Source organism: Oryzias latipes, chromosome 11 (assembly GCF_053564925.1).
Source record: "Oryzias latipes strain Hd-rR chromosome 11, Olatipes_Hd-rR_3.1".
In the NCBI taxonomy this organism is placed as follows: domain Eukaryota; kingdom Metazoa; phylum Chordata; class Actinopteri; order Beloniformes; family Adrianichthyidae; genus Oryzias; species Oryzias latipes.
The window spans coordinates 22217739-22233954 of record NC_136247.1 but is presented as its reverse complement, the minus strand read 5'-3'; the positions used below and the strand labels follow the sequence as shown (position 1 = coordinate 22233954).

At 40.3% G+C, this 16216-nt stretch overlaps 1 protein-coding gene across 3 annotated transcripts in view; it reads left to right on the top strand.

The window, feature by feature from the left end:
• LOC101160989 (zinc finger protein 516) overlaps positions 1 to 14799 on the top strand; it is a 29310-nt gene extending 14511 nt beyond the window's left edge. For all 3 annotated transcript variants that reach the window (XM_011480775.4, XM_023960025.2, XM_078955389.1), the window contains 4 exons: positions 847 to 2297; positions 4504 to 5724; positions 5854 to 5918; positions 13047 to 14799. In XM_011480775.4, coding sequence (XP_011479077.1) covers positions 998 to 2297; positions 4504 to 5724; positions 5854 to 5918; positions 13047 to 13100 — 2640 coding nt within the window. In that variant the 5' untranslated portion in view covers positions 847 to 997 and the 3' untranslated portion in view covers positions 13101 to 14799. The remainder of the gene's footprint in view (positions 1 to 846; positions 2298 to 4503; positions 5725 to 5853; positions 5919 to 13046) is intronic.
• The last annotated feature ends 1417 nt before the right edge of the window (positions 14800 to 16216 follow it).

The following is a 16216-nucleotide window of genomic DNA, read 5'->3' as shown; positions in this document are numbered from 1 at the left end:
TTTCAACAACTTCTAATCTGCAATTACACAGTTTCATATGAATGGGTTTGTATGCATTCTGACATATAATAACATTGGTTTAAAAGAAGCTGATTTCTGTAAATATTTCATAGCTGAGATTTCTGGTCTACATCTGCAGAGGATGACAAGCCAATTTTCATTCAGGGATTATAAGAGATGCCTCATTCCAAGCAGAGGAAAGGGATGGAGGATATAATGCAAAATTTTATGAAATGGAAACGCATTAAAAAGTAAAAAAAGGCCCAGAATGGTGCTCTGGGGTACAAAATGATATTATTGCATGTGAGAAATACTAAGATTTGTCAAGAAAAAATATTTTTATGACTGTTTAAGCGTGTGTAAAACTAAAATGTGTGTAAAACTTCAACCCCCCTTTTTAGCCTAAACTGTTAAATAAAAATGATAAAAATGTTTTTAGAAGGAGAGCAATCCCTTAAAAGTTTGTCTGCAGAATGTTCTCCATTCTTCTGCACAGCTCGAAGTGTTTTTTAGACAAGCAGGATGCAACCCAAAACATTATTTCTGGTCAGATTAGATATAAAAGGTCAACTGAATATTAAAAAAAAATCAAGGGATTAAATAGAAATAAATAAATCAACAATGGAAAGAAACCTAAAACTTCATAAATCCAAACATGTTCTTACTTTACCAGAACTAGAAATTAATTGTACTTTTTGGCTTCTCTATTCTGTTTCTCTGCTGTTTTTGCTGATAAAATGAAGATGAATGTAGCGGAGCTGTTCTATTGGGACATATTTTATGAACTTTTCAAATATATTAAACACCACAAACATAAATAATTCTGAATTTTCTTCTATTTTCCAGGTAGTTTCGTGAGATCTTCAGGATCACAATGGAAACTAGAGCTTTCGTCCTGTTCCTGATGCCTGCTGTGAGAACTTAGTAACGCCTGAAACATCGAGCGATTTAGTTAAAGGATTTTTTTTTCCAAATTTGTGACGTACTGCTAAAAGTGATGGGGACGGAAGAAAAGCAGGCGGAATCCCATAAACACGAACCCGGCACAAAAGCCGATTCGGAGGAAGACATGCCGTCGTGCCACACCTGCGGTGTGTGCGGTCGCAGCTTTCCTCTGCTCAGCTCCCTGTCGCAGCACATGAGAAGACACACCCGGGAAAAGCCGTACAAGTGTCCCTACTGTGAGCACAGGACGGCGCAAAAGGGCAGCTTGAAAGCTCACATTAGGAGCCATAAACTGGGGCTGTTGAACCGTAACGTCAGTGAGAAGGAGCTGGAGGCAGAGCAAGGACAGAGACGGCACGCCGACATTGCAGATGCGGCTGAATTCATCAGCACACCTGACAAAGCCCATAATGTCAACGGGAAGGTGAAGAAGAAACTAACCAAAAAAGACAAGAGGAAAGATGGCGCTGAGCCCGGCCCTTTTACCTGCACCATCTGTGAGCAGGTTTTCCCCCAGTTATTGCTCCTCAAGTCCCACATTAAAAGGCACCATGGTTCCCAGGATCACGGGTGCCGCATCTGTGGGCGCCGCTTTCGCCAAGCGTGGTTTCTACAAAGCCACATGCGCATTCACCGGGCTAAAGCCCAGCTGCAAGGTAACAAAGTCAACGAGCCGCCTGCTACCATTAACGGGGTTCTCCAGGACCCAGCATCCCTCACAAACAAACAGTGCCACTATGAGCTCTGCGCAGGCTGCGGGAATTTCTTCCAGGACCAAAAGACCTTGCGGATTCACGAAAAGCTACATAAACTCAACCAGGGCTTTTCCCAGAATTCAACACATGAAGCTTCTGCTGACATTTCAGACAAAAATGCTGATAAGACACTTTTTTTGGAAAGCCTGCACCTCAAATGTGCTGAGCACAAGGGCAGAACGGAGGAGAAAAGCGTCGCCAAGAGAATTCCTGAACTGGACCCAGTTTGCAGTTACCAAGCATGGCAGTTAGCCACCAGGGGGCGACTGGTGGAGGCCTCGGAGAAATGCTTCGGCTGGGAGGAGAGACTGGCGGATGCAGAGGTAGCTTATGACACAGAGAAGGGAGAATATGTTCCCCTGAAACAGGAGAAGAAGAGGAAACAGAACGACGCCTCCAACTCCAGTGTGAAGAAGAGGAAGTGTGACTCAGGCCTGGAGCCAAATATAGGCAACAGTAAAAGTGGAGACAAGAAGGTTTGCCAGAAGGAGCGGATTGTCTTAAATGGGCTTGGTCATGCGTTTTATGAAGCTCTACAAACGAAGAAGATTAAAGAGGTTCATGTTTCATTCAAGGTCACTGGTGAAGACAAAGAAGGTGAGCTAACATCTTTTAATTAAGACCATTTTTGTCAAATTCAGGTTTTTCTTAATGCTAATTTTTGCCATGATTTACAAACGACTTTAAGTTTTCAATGATTGATGCACGTGAAGATAAAAGTAAAAATACCTAAATGCAAATCAATTTTGAATTTTCTAAAAATGTAACTTCTAGCATTTTGAACTAGTTTTCAAATTTAAAACTTGAACGCATCGCCTCTCACGGAAACAAACATGCGCATTCTGAGTCGTTGTAAAGCCAACAAAACCCCTAAGCACTGACTATCCCTATACCTACAGAAATGATTAATCAAAAAATCAAAATATTAATAGATAGAAATATAATAAGAGATTTAAACAAGTCTTAAATTAGCATGAACTTCTCTGCCTCTGTCACAGCTTTTTTTAACCCATCAACTTTGTTGTTTACATTTTTGTCTCTTTTTAACCCTGTAACCCTTGTGCTATCTTTGGCACTTTACCATTGGGAGTTGGGTCATCTAGAACCACTAGACAGTGCTCTGAACCTTTTTTCTTCAATGATTTGTGATCTTCACTGGTCTCCATAGATTACATGAAATCTTTCCACCTTTATCCACCTTTGTCATGGTAGGGAGAACACGTCAATGTAAGGGTGGGGTCATCTAGGATAGCACAAGGGATAAAGCCAGAGAAGTTGCTTATGACTCCTCCATAACACACTATTTGACATAAAGTAACTCTTCGCCCGGTTATGTGATCAGTGTGAAAGATTTCATATCGCCTTCACACTCATATGAAACACTTAACTTCTGTAAAGTGTTGCTGTATGATGGGTTACGGTAGATAACAGATTGGAAATAGTGAAGCTAGAGCACTGGTTTCTCCTGTGTTGTCAAATTCAATAAGCATGTAGATTTTTGTATTGATGCTCTAAAATTTGAACCCTGGTTTTTCGCAGAGACTTCTGGGAAATTTCTAGGGCTCCTTTCACATCAAGATTTTACACACAATGTGTGTTGGAATAACCCTTGTGCTATCCTATGGGGTCCAGATGACCCCACCCTTCCATTGACGTGTTCTCCCTACCATGACAAAGGTGGATAAAGGTGGAAAGATTTCATGTAATCCATGGACACCAGTGAAGATCACAAATCATTGAAGAAAAAAGGTTCAGAGCACTGTCTAGTGGGTCTAGATGACCCAACTCCCAATGTTAAAGTGCATAGGATAGCACAAGGGTTACAAGCTGTTGGGGTTGCCAAATCACTAAAAAGTTCTAAAGCCAGCCTTTGAGGAATGTTTAAAGAACTCGCAATGTTAAATGAAGGTAACTTAATTGAACTCCTGTTAATTCACTTCTGTGTAGCGTTAGGCTGATGAAGGCTGATGCATAAACGGATTCATTCAATTAATTAAATAGTTCAAGTTGCCATAAGATAGTTTTAGTACATTTAAGGTTTACCATTTATTGCGATTTTCACTGATTTTTGCGATATGGATATTGCACAGCTTGAAATCGCAATAACGATAAATTTTCAGTTAATTGTGCAGGCCTACTATGATGCTCATAAGCTGTTCTGTGTTTCACCAGAATGTGAACACAAACTGGTTTATTGTCAGACAACACTTTCATGGACCGGACTTTAAGACGTTGTGGATAAATACAATAAAATGAATTCATAAAACATTAAATAAAAACAAAAGGTATTTTCTAAGTATAACTCCAGACATGAATCCACTGTGAATTCAACTTTATGTTTAGCAGAGGGGCTCCACAGAATCAACTTTTTTGCTATGAAAAATGAAACACTTCATTGACAGTGTTGCGAGTAAATTGACTTTACAAACACTGGCCCTTCAGAGGCTCCTCCTCAAAAGTTGGGATGTAGTTAAGAAGCTGTCAATAGTGACTGAGTAAATGTAACTACTAAATCCGCGTTCTTTACTGCTTTCAAATCAACAAAAATGATGCCCAAAATGCTTCTAAAAATCCTAATTTTAAAAAGTTCCCCTCATCTTAGTGCTTGGGTGTAGCCTCGTACTTTCTTCTCGGTAGCTTCCTACTCTGAAAACTTTTGAGATGTTGGAATTGATGAAAAAAAATGTTTATTTTAAGGCCGATCTGTTTCTAACACGGACATTAGCTCTGTAAAGAACTGTTCCATGTCTCGGAACAGAACTTCATTTTTCATTCAATCCGTATCTTATGTTCTTACATGCAGGTCAAAAGTCCTACTCTTGTGAGCACTGTGATTTCCACACCGCTGAAGCTTCCCTACTCAGGTCTCATCAGCACACTCAGCATTTGGGTTTCTCCAGCAAACAGAGCCCCGTTTTGAACAACGTGAGCAGAAGTAGCTCCAAATCCTCCAAATACATGGATTACCTCAGGAGCAGGAGCGTGTTGCTCAGTCAGCCATATTGGAATATTTGCACGTATCTTCCTGATCAGGACACAATAAAGGCAAACGTCAAGGTAACGGGCGATGGAGACGTTGCTGCTGATGGTGTCAGTCTTCTGAATCTCTCTTTATCAGTGAGCGGGGACAAGTGTAGCATGAACTGTCCAGTAAAAGCTGAGGACCTTGTGAGGCATCAGTGCCCATACTGTTCCCACAACACTAACTATCCAGAAGTTCTGTGGATCCATCAGCGCGTTTCCCACAAAGTGGACAGCAAAAGCTCGGCAGCACCAAAGTGGGCCCCATGCATGAACAGCATCAAGAGCTCAAAAGCTGGAGCGTGTCAGTGGAGACGTACAGGACCGCCGCCTTTCCTCGAAGGCAAAGATTGCCCATCTTTACCCGGGCCACGAACACAACGCACCTTACCCCCAGGAGTCACAAGCCAAGGCAGCAGCAAGCACTTAACGACAAAGTCCAAGCCCCATTTGAAAGATTCCTGCCCTCTTGATGGGATTCAGCCCTGTGGGAAGGTGTGCCTTCAACCTCAAAGGAAGTCCGGTGAACAAAAGCGAGCAACAGAGGGTAGAGGCAAAGGCTCCAGTCCGCAGGATACGTTGTCAGACAGCTCTAGTCGAGCCAAAAGTGTCCCTAATTTACAGCCTACCAGCAGCTTGAAACACAGAGGAAACATGGCTCCAGAGGAAGGGATCTTCCCACAGGAGGGGTTAGGGTTTATGTTGGCAAAAAACCACAGCGGGACTTCTTCAAACACAGACAGACACTACACTCGCAGAAAGTCGTGTGAATTTTCGTCAGGTCTAAAGGCTCCAGATCTTTGGTCGACCATGAACATGTGGAGGCTGTCAGGAGGCAAGACATATTTAGACCCACTTCTGTTTGCTCAGGGAAATAGTGAATCAACAGGAGAAAGGCCAGCAGACATGGACATTTTCAGCCTCCTGAAGAGCTACAGTCCCCATGATCTGGCAGCTCTTTATCAACACTGGGGCTTCATAGATCCACGACTTGATCCACAAGGTGGGGAGGACACTCTGGTCTGTAGAAGGGCAGGAAAATGCTAACAGAGGCCCTTTTCCATCATAAAACATACAAATGTTGACACAAGATGTTTGATTTCCGTAAAATTGTTCCTTTACTGTTTTACAGCAATGATGCAGCTGAATGGAAGTTTTGGGAATGAAGTCCAGTCTGCCTCCGAAGGTTCTAAACAAGTATGTTCTCTTTCAAAATTCACTCAAACTTGGCTTTGATTTAACCCTCATTTATTGTGGGAGTTTAAAAAAAAATCTGAGATTGGTGAAATTATAGATGTTTCAAGGCTGTAAAACTATTTCTGTCATGCAATTAATTTTTTGAGCAATTAATTATAATGTGCAATTAATTAATCTGTCTTTAATGCAATATTTACTGAGAAAAGCCTTGTTCTGAGGTGTTTTCATTTAAAGTCTTGACATTATTGCGCAGTAAAAGTAGGGCTGAGTTAATGAATCAATCTGAATCGATCCATAAAAGTAGAGATCTTTGATGCTTTTCCTTTTCCGGTGACCTAACGCTATTCCCGTGAGATTTTGTGAGATCAGTCATTGAAACTATGATGGTGTACAGATGTAAAACTGCTAAACAGATTTCAAAATACAATCAGAAGGTTCATGAAGCATTACTAATGTACTCGGATACATCTACAGAGTAATTTTAACATTAACAGCAGTAAAGCCAAAGTCTGCTAGCTTGATGCTAACGTATAATGGAATTTCCCATAGGACGGCTAATGCTAACACTTACATTGCTGACTAAATGGACAGCTTTATGTACTCACAGGCAGGAATATTCCAAACTCTTTTAAGAAAACGTTTTTGTAAAGTAACCATCTGTGGTCTAAAGTACATTTTTTGGCTCAAATATAGCGTGTAATGCTAAACCGTAAGCTCCACCTAGTGGCCAAACTGAAACGCAGGTTTTCTTAACGATCTGCACGTTTTTGTTGGAGCGTCTGCGTTAAATAATACATTTTACAGTTTGTGAACTGTATTAGATTAATATGAATATCTTCTAAAAATATAAATTATTATTTTATTTCTATACAATTATGTGTAAATGTGTAAATTCAAAAGTGAATTGAACCAAGTGAGTTAAAAAAAAAATCGAAAATATTTGGCTGTGGTTAATCAAATCGAATCAGTTTTGGAAATTATTGGTGAAACCCATCCCCAAGTAATAGATCGAAATACATATAAAAAAGTGGCTTTTACAGGGGTTGACATAGCCCAGAAATTTGCACTGGCCCACAGGGCCAGTAGTTTTTGAAACTTACTGGCCCTGCCTGAAAGTTACTGGCCCGACACCGCGCATAGCGGGACCCGCCGCTCCGCAGGTGCTTGCAACTTTAGGGGGGGTCCGGGGGCATGCCCCCCCGGAAACTTTTAATATGGTGCAATTTGGTGCATTCTGGTGACATCACTTATTTCTACACTTTTCAATGACTGAAAATAGACCATGTCAAACTTAAATCTGCTCTAGTCTGTTTCAGATGTTTTGAAGAGAGCACTGCAGTGTAGTAGGTAACACTAGTTCAGAAGTTTTCATGGTGCTTCTAACGGCAAATATCGCAATAAATCATAAACCTTAAATGTGTTAAAACAATCTAATGGCAGCTTGAACCATTTAACGAATCAAATAAATCCCTTAATGCATTTGACCAATCGGATGGACGCCTTCACATTGTTGACCAATCAGATGGAGCCCTGTTATGTTAGATGTTTGTAACCTATGTCAACGTGGGTCATTTGGAGTATAATTTTTAAACTGGGAATGGTTATTTGGTTTATTTTGCTGTTTGTTTATATACCGCAAATTATATCGTTATCGCAATTTTAATCTCTGATATCGCATATCGCGAGTTTTCCTCATATTGTGCAGGTCTAACTGAGATCATTCAGCTAACTAGAAATACTTACTGCTTACAGTGTTGTAAAGAAAAACAAAATTAAGTAGTTTAACATTCTACTGCATTTGAGTCTGAGATTCAGGTATTTGGAGTTGCCTTTGATTCTTTGACATTCAGCTTAACGCTTAGTGGATACAGTTTCATCTACAATGCATTCATTAAATATCTTGCTGTCCATACTACTAATTATACCCATTACTCCATCTAACATATTCCTTTCTATTCCTGCCATGTCTTCCACATCTCTGACATGCTTCAGTCTCTCTTCAGTGACGGTGTCGGATTTATAATCAAATGTAATAATAACCCACTGGCTTGTGCCTTCGTTGTTGCTGTTTAACATTGTTTTGTATTGAATTGTTACATTCAATAAAGTTTGAAAAAAAAAGTAGTGAGCGCGTGCCGCGTGGTGCTCGGCAGTGAAAGCCGAGCGCGTGCAGGCGGGAGAGAAGGAGAAGTGATCAAAGGTTTCCCATAGAAACCCTTGAAGTCTGAACACAGGACTAGCAGAAAAACTAAATTATGAAGACGAGGTAAATCTACACGTTTTCGCAAAATTTACTTTATTGAAAAAGGTGAAGAATGTATAAACCGTTAGATATTTTAGTGGCCCGAGCGGACAAGTGAAAAGTAAAGTCTTGTGGTCCGCACTGCTCAAAAAACAGGACCGGGCCAGCGGACAAATGGCTATGTCGAGCCCTGTTTTACGTTTTGCTAGAACAGATTTCAAACCTTAGTAGTTGTTTTCAGTCTTGAACAATAAGAAAAAACAAAACATCAGGTTCAGAATGCTCTAATTTTACACTTGGCAAACAGTTTTGTGAGCAAACCAGAAGACATTGATCATTCCAAATAAAACTTTTATCTAAAATGAAACGGACACACAAATTTTTAATAAGTAATGTTGAAAAAAAAAGCATCAAGCATTCACTTCTAGTCAGGAACAGGGAACATGGTGGCTGTGGTTTACCAAATGCTTCAGTGGTAGGCAAACTTCTTGGAACAAAGAAGACACATCCCTCTACTTCTATCTATGTGTGTAGTGTTTTTGAATGTTTTACACACTTAATACTGAACACTCGCATGTAGAAGTCTAAAAAGAGATTTTTTTTTAAGCAACTGACATGCAGAGACAGTTTTGTAGTCACAAGGGGGCCTGAGTTTGGGTCTCCCTGTGTCGGTCCCCAGCCCGGTTAAAAGACAGGATTATGTCAGGAAGGGCATCCGACAAAACAAAAAACACATGTGGGGATCAATGAAATGATTGCGGAATAAGCTGAGGTGAACAACAAGATGCAGAAACAGTAACGTTAAAGATTAAAAATAAGATTAATGCAATAAGAAAAAAGCTCATTTGTTTCTTGTCAACTAATTGCAATTAACAAAATAATTTGACACTCCTGTGTAAAACTCTTCACTTTATACACTTTCCTCAAACAGACACATTTTAACACCCTTCTCTCTTATTTAAACTCTTAAAGTTCAAACCTTGATAGAAAAATATGTCCAGTTTTATGAAATCCACAGATTTTTGTATCTCTGAAAAAAGCTGAACACAGTCAGTACAGGAGACACGCCACAGCTCATCAAGACGCAGAACACTCTGCTGTTAAAAAAAAATTGCAAAAAAACAATCCGGGAGATCGCGAAAGGTGAACCGTAATACAGCGAGGGATCAGTGTGATTCCAAATGTTTGAACTAGTAAATCCAGTAATCTAGTAATACACGACACTGGGTTTGTTTGTATTTATGGCCAGTTGAATTTTGTGCACAAAGTGGGTAGAATTGCTGTAACATTTAGAGTCTGGCTGTAGATGACTTCTAGGAATTGAAAAACATTCCTATAGGAAATAACCAAAAGTGTCATATCAGTCTGGTAGTGTGAACATTTGCAGCATAGTCATTACTATATCACACAATATATTCAGAGACACACCGAGCAAAGCTGCATAGAACTTTCCCTCCCATCATTTTTGTCACATGTCATGCTCTAATTAGGAAAACTTCAGTCAGTTAGTGGGGTAGCAGCACCGAAACCCCTCCGTCTTCACCAGCTGTGTCTGTCCGCTCTCCTGTTTGTATTTGTCTGTGTTGACACTGTCTGTCATTCTATGTACACATGTGCCCTCTTATATGTTCCTGTGTCTGTTAGCTCCCACAATTTGGCCATCTCTTCCCACTCGCTGTGCAAGAAAAGCTGACAGGGATGAAGCAAACAAATGATAGGAAGACATGGTTGCCCCCCCTTAGGGTAAAATCCAGCCAGCGTCTCCATATGGTGTGCCTTCAACCTGTCAGTCAGACCTACCCCCAGGCAACTCACAATTGCTCTAGCTTTCTTTTTTCCCCCTTAAAGGAAAGTGCGGACTGCTTTTTAAGATACTGATGGACAGTGTTCCTGTCTGTAAGAGCGCAAATGTACTGATCCGATCAGACCTGCAGGAAAAACAGGAAGAACGAGCTAAAAAAAAAACATTTGTCAAGCTAAAAATAGCCAAATACTTTTCAGTGTCCTCTCTTAACCCTTGAACACAGAAACTTTAGCGTTCTTTGAACTACTGTAACTCTCAAATTGTTTACAAAATTAACGTAATTCCAAAATGCCGCTTTAACCTCATCCGTGGTTTTTGCTTGTAGTGCTTTATCATTCCACTAGGGGCAGCAGAAGGAATTACGCTGATTACGTAAATGATTGAAGAGCTGCGGTAGTTCAAACAACCTAGATTCCTTAGTTGTTACTGGCGACATCTCTGATGTTAAAGGGTTAATAAATGCAGCTTTTTTATGTTTTTTTTACCGGTACGGCTTTAGTCGCCCCATTGTCTACTTCTTTCTAAATAAAGTGTTCAAAAATCAAAAAGCTTGAATACATAATAACACATTCAAATAAATGGATTAAATCAGTAAAATAGTAAATATCATATTTTCATGTACAAAATAATGATAAAATATATTAAAATCAAGAAAGAATTCATTTTAAAATAGGCTAGGCAAGTTTATTTGAATAGCACAATTCTAACAAAAAGTGATTCAAAGAGCTTCACAACACAGCAAAATGCATTACAATCACAATACATAACAGTGCAAAGATTAAAAACATACAGAATCGTTGTAAAATTTACTTTGAAAGAAAAGAAAGAGAAAAGAACATGAACAGAGGTGATTATTTACATGGCTGAACAGGAATGTTTTGAGTCTAGATTTGAATTTTAGTACAGAAGAGGCCTGTCTCACAACCTCAGAGAGACTGTTCCAGCTTTTAGCTGCATAAGACTGAAACGCTGATTCCCTTTGTTTGGTCCTGACCCTGAAGGCCGGTCCCTGAGGTCCTCAGAGTCCTAACATGTAAGCCAGTGCAGAGACCTGAGCACAGGACTGATGTGATGCTTCCTGGTTCTAGTCAGGACTGAAGCTGTTTTACAGCTCATTTGGAGAGGCCAGTGAGCAGGCCGTTGATGTAGTCTAACCTATTGGAGACAAATGCATGAATAAAGGCCCGTTCACACTGGGACGAATTTCGCCGGCGATTTTCGCCGACGTTTAACGCCTCGTGACTAAACAAAGGGCACCAATGAGAGTGTGCACACCGACGCGAAAAAACGCCACGCGTCAAAGCGTCAAAAAAAAAAAAACGCCTCGGGTTCGTTTTTTTTTTTTGACGCCTCGCGTCGAAATCTATTCGACCAATGAGAATGGCGCTTTTGCACACGTGTCTGGAGCTTCTGAAGTTACAGTAAAACACAACTTGGGGGCGCTCAAACACAAAACTTCCTTGCTGAGCACACATCCCAGCGAAGAAGATAGACGCCAAGTAGCGTCTACACTGCCGTGGAGAAATAATGACGGACATTCTAAAATATCACCAAGTAGCACCAGTTGGAGCTACTTGTGCTTGAAATATTCATGTTTTCTTTGTTTGATTCTGACAAGCGCGTAAATACTTGCTCTCTTCTTCTGAGCGAAAAGCGACTTTAAGAAGCGTAAAGTTGCGCAGCGCCACCTTGTGTACAGGAGTATTTCTGTTTACATTAAGCGCCATCTAATGTCAGGGAATGAAATTGCATGTTCGCTCGGCTCATCGTCAGCGAAAATCGCCTGGGTGTGAACACAAAAAACGTGGCGAAAAATGCTGGCGAATAACGCCTGGCGAATATTCGTCCCGGTGTGAACGGGCCTTAAGTATCTCTAGGTCTGGCTTTGACACTATGTTTCGAGTCTGGCAATCTTCTTCAGATGGTAAAATGCTGCTGATTGTACTGACTTGATATGGCTGTTAAAGTTCAGGTCAGAGTCCATGCTTACCCCTTGGTTTCTGACTTGATTTGGAGCTTTTAGAGACAGGGAGTGAAGGTAACTGCTGACACTGTCTCAAAGACCATGACTTCAGTCTTGTCTGGGTTTAGCTGGAGAAAGTTGTTTGGCATCCAAGCACTGATCTGTCGGCCAAATGCTAAACTAATGTGAAAAAGTTAGTTACCAGAAATATCTGCATTTAGACCAAAAACATGCCTTAATGTGAAAAATGTTTACAAGATAGACAAAGTTAAAGTCCCACTCCGATCTATTTTCAAAGTGTTCCCATTAGTCTTTTAATTAAGATAATGCCAATTTTAGCCAAAATCAAATAACCTGTGATGTGTGTTTAAGAACACGCTAAACACTAGTTCTTGAACACGCCCATGGGGTTCACACTGAACAAGCAGGGAGGGACTTCTTCTTTTTCTTTTCTACTATTTCCTAGCTCACGTCCTCCACCTATAGCCGGAAGGGGCTTGATGTAAAATGAGGAAGCAGTGCAAATCCTGTGAATCTTGCTGCAGGCGTTTTTCCCAGCTCTATTGTGATATATGTAATAAGATATACATCTATAATAGATATATGATATACATCTATTCTGATATATAAGTGCCAGCCAGACACACGATCACTTTTCAAACGGTTGGCACTTCTGTGTATACAAGGAGGACGCCATCCATAGATCACTGCCAAATCCAAGTCCCTGATTGGTCAAATTTAAATTTCCTTGCACGTTCAGTAGCCACATGTTTTGCACATAGAGCCTAAAAACTATCCAAAAAGGTTACCTAGCTAAGCATGAACGCAAATGCCCGAAATACCTACGTGTTTCCATGGAGCTTTCTTTGGAAGTGGCGCATTGCTGAAGGCGGTGTGAACAGAGCGTCTGAGTTGTGGGCAGAACTGATGGGGTGAAGCGATCACATCTTTTTCCAACGTCTGCTCCTGATTCATGATTTGAATAGGGAATTACTCAGAAATGCCATTTTTAACTCCATTCTCTTTTAAATGGGTCCTCCATCAGGAGGAAAATGTAAACACTGTTTTCATCATAGTGGGTCTTTAAGCCATTGTGTAAACTGTGTGTTGTCTCCACAGATGAACAGCCACTCCTCCTCTTCATCCTCAGGGTCTCACCATAAAGGCACGTGAAGCATCCCTCTTCACCCGCTGGCACTTGCTCGGACAATCCTGACGGCTAAAAACAAAGAGGTGTGGAAGTCTTGGTCCTGAGGACAGAAGCACTGAACAATTGCACAACATTTGCAAAGAAATGTGAAGAGCCTTTTTTAATTTGTTACATTTGGAATGCATTCTTTTTGTTTGATGAAGGCAGATGTTTGCTAGCAAACTCCCAGAGAGGTTTCAGGACGTTTGATGGAAAAAAGGCCGAATTTTGGTTTGAGAGAACCCCAGCTCAGGCAGACATGAAATGTGAAGGAGTGTTAAGGCGGATTTCCTTAGCTGAAACTACAGAATATAAATGTTTGTTAGCAGCTTATATATCAGTTAGCTCATTTTATTCTAGTAAACACTTATTTTCTTTGTTGTTATTGTACGTTTTCATCGTCGTTTAGCACATTTAAAATTACAGATGGAGTTTTTTTAACTCTCTTACAGAAGGTTGAGTTCCGTCGAGTTCATGCAGATTCAGCGAGGTTAAGTCCTTTGTGCCGTCCCGTCTTTTATCGTTTTTTATCTGAAGCACTAGGAATGGAACAAAACAGTCCATTTCTGTCCAATTTGATGTTGTTTGGCATATTGCATCCACTGTAAGTCGCATGGCTTGTGCTGTTAGTGGAATATCCTTACATTTTCCATGGTTTTGAACTGCTACGTTGAAGCTGTGACTCTGAGAGGGGCCTCGGCGCAATCCTGAAGGATGTCTTGCATGGTTTTCTTGCGGCTGTGTTGTGCCGTGCCAAGAACCAAAGCTCCTGGCTGAGATGCCTTAACCAGTGCTGCTGAAGGGAACCCTGACGGAGTTGCTGCTGCTGCCGGCGCCGCTACCGCTGCTGCTGCTGCTGCCGCCATCTCATTTGTGAAGGGACTTTGGATTTTAACACCCAGACTATTAACCTAACTCAGACTGATGTCATTTCCTGTGTCTTCCCGTGTCAGGAGAAATGAATTTTTTGGAAAAGTGACTCCCACTGTAGAAAATGTTCTTTTTTTTTTTAAATCCAGATGCAGTATTTGTCTCATTTAAACTGCAAAAATCCCCTCCCCCCTACAGCGTGTCGATGATGTAGCAAATTTACGACTTTTTTTTATAGATGTAGTTTGCCGACGTGACAAAAAACCCTTCCACTGAAAAGACGGAAAAATATCTGTTCAATTTTAATTTAATTGTGTGTTTTCTGTTAAAGTAATTGTTTAGCTTGTTCACAATTTAGTTCTAAAGATTTACTGCATTGATCTTTATAGAAAAATAAGCCATGAAATCAATTTTTATGTAAAAACACGAGAAAAAAAACAGAATTTATTACTGGAGTTTCTGTGTAGAACTTGTTCTCATTTTTTTAAAATTAAGATTCATATTGATAGTTTAAAAAACGTGTTTTGTTGGGTTTTTTAGTCGTCTAAACAGTATTTTTCTGTGATGCTGCAGTCATTAAAGGGTTCCACAAAGAGGAAGTGAGTCGTAGATTTTTATGCAAGTCTGAACTTTTATGCAAACGTTGAAGTTTTGTGTTTTTATTGGTTTCATTTTTGTGACATTGTAAACTGTCATTATGTAGCCATTAGAATTTCTATTTTCAGCAGGTCCGGCTTTTTTTTTTTTGAAAAAAACTATTCAAATGTAGTTGTTTGTAGTTGATTTCTATTAAAACAAGTGATTACCACATCATGTCCATTGTGGCATCTTTTTTCTTTGTATTTACCGTATTTTCTGCAGTTGAAGGATAAGTCGCAGGAGCCAAAACATGCATAATTAAGAAAATAAAGACTTTTATCAAATTATAGAACTTAAACTTTAAGTCCAATGCTTCTAAACAAATCCTCAAAGTGTTGCGTAATGCTGCTCTAACACCGAACAAGATTCACGCATCCACTATACGGCAAGTGAAAATGTTACAAATTGACAGGAAAAGTGGTGCAAAGAACAGCCTTTTGGCCATCAGAAACACCGCTTTTATGCACACTGGAACCCTTGTGCTATCTTGAATGACCCCACCTTACATTGACGTGTTCTCCCTACCATGACAAAGGTGGATAAAGGTGGAAAGATTTCATGTAATCCATGGACACCAGTGAAGATCACAAATCATTGAAGAAAAAAGGTTCAGCGCACTGTCTAGTGGGTCTAGATGACCCAACTCCCAACGTTAAAGTGCCTATGATAGCACAAGGGTTAAACCAGGGGGTGTCATACATACGGCCCGCAAGAATGTTTAAAAAAGAAAGCAAGTTTCTAGTCCATTCCTGTGGCGAGTTATGATTTTTTAAAGAAATAACCGAAATGTGCAATTCCGCCACTAGGGAGAGCAAAGGAAAAGCTTAACAGGTGAAACAACATAACTCTGCATGTGCCAAAAACGAAACCTAACAGCTCTGTGTCTGGGTAAGCAGTAGTTTGGTTCCCTGTCAGCTTCATCACTGAAGGATGTTCAGTAGTGACACCCTAATGACCAAAATGTTGTCAAAAAGAAAAAAAAAAGGTTGAAGTGAAGTCCTGAGCTTTCCAGGAAAATGGAAAGCGTTTTATTTGTTAACAGAGCTGAATGCAAACCTGCAAGCTTGGTATGTCATCAACAGGTTGTCCAAGAATATAACATTCAGCACCACTATGAGACTCTCCACGAAGAAAAGTTTCACCATTTGCAGTTAAGAAAAAAAGGATTTAGCAACTATTAGCTGGACCGATAAATAACCATCTGGATTTACTGCAGCCGTGACATCAGTGATGGAGCAGTGACACCTAGCTACCTTATTGCAAACAAGTTGGAGCAAACATCCAAATCATTTTCTGATGGTGAACTTATTGAAAAATGCTGAAGGCTGCAGAAGTCTTGTTTTTCCAAAAAGCAGTCAAACATGAGTCTGTCAAGAATTACGACTCCAGATCCAACATCTCTGAGGAAACATGGGCAGCCATATGAAGGAATCCAGTCATTTATTGTATTTTCAGTCACTATTGATGAAAACACCAACATCACAGATATGTACAGCTGTGCATGTTTATTAGAGGTGTTGAAGAGACGTCACAGTGGAGTTTCTTGAATTGATGGACACAACAACAACTGATGACATAGTCAGCACTCTAG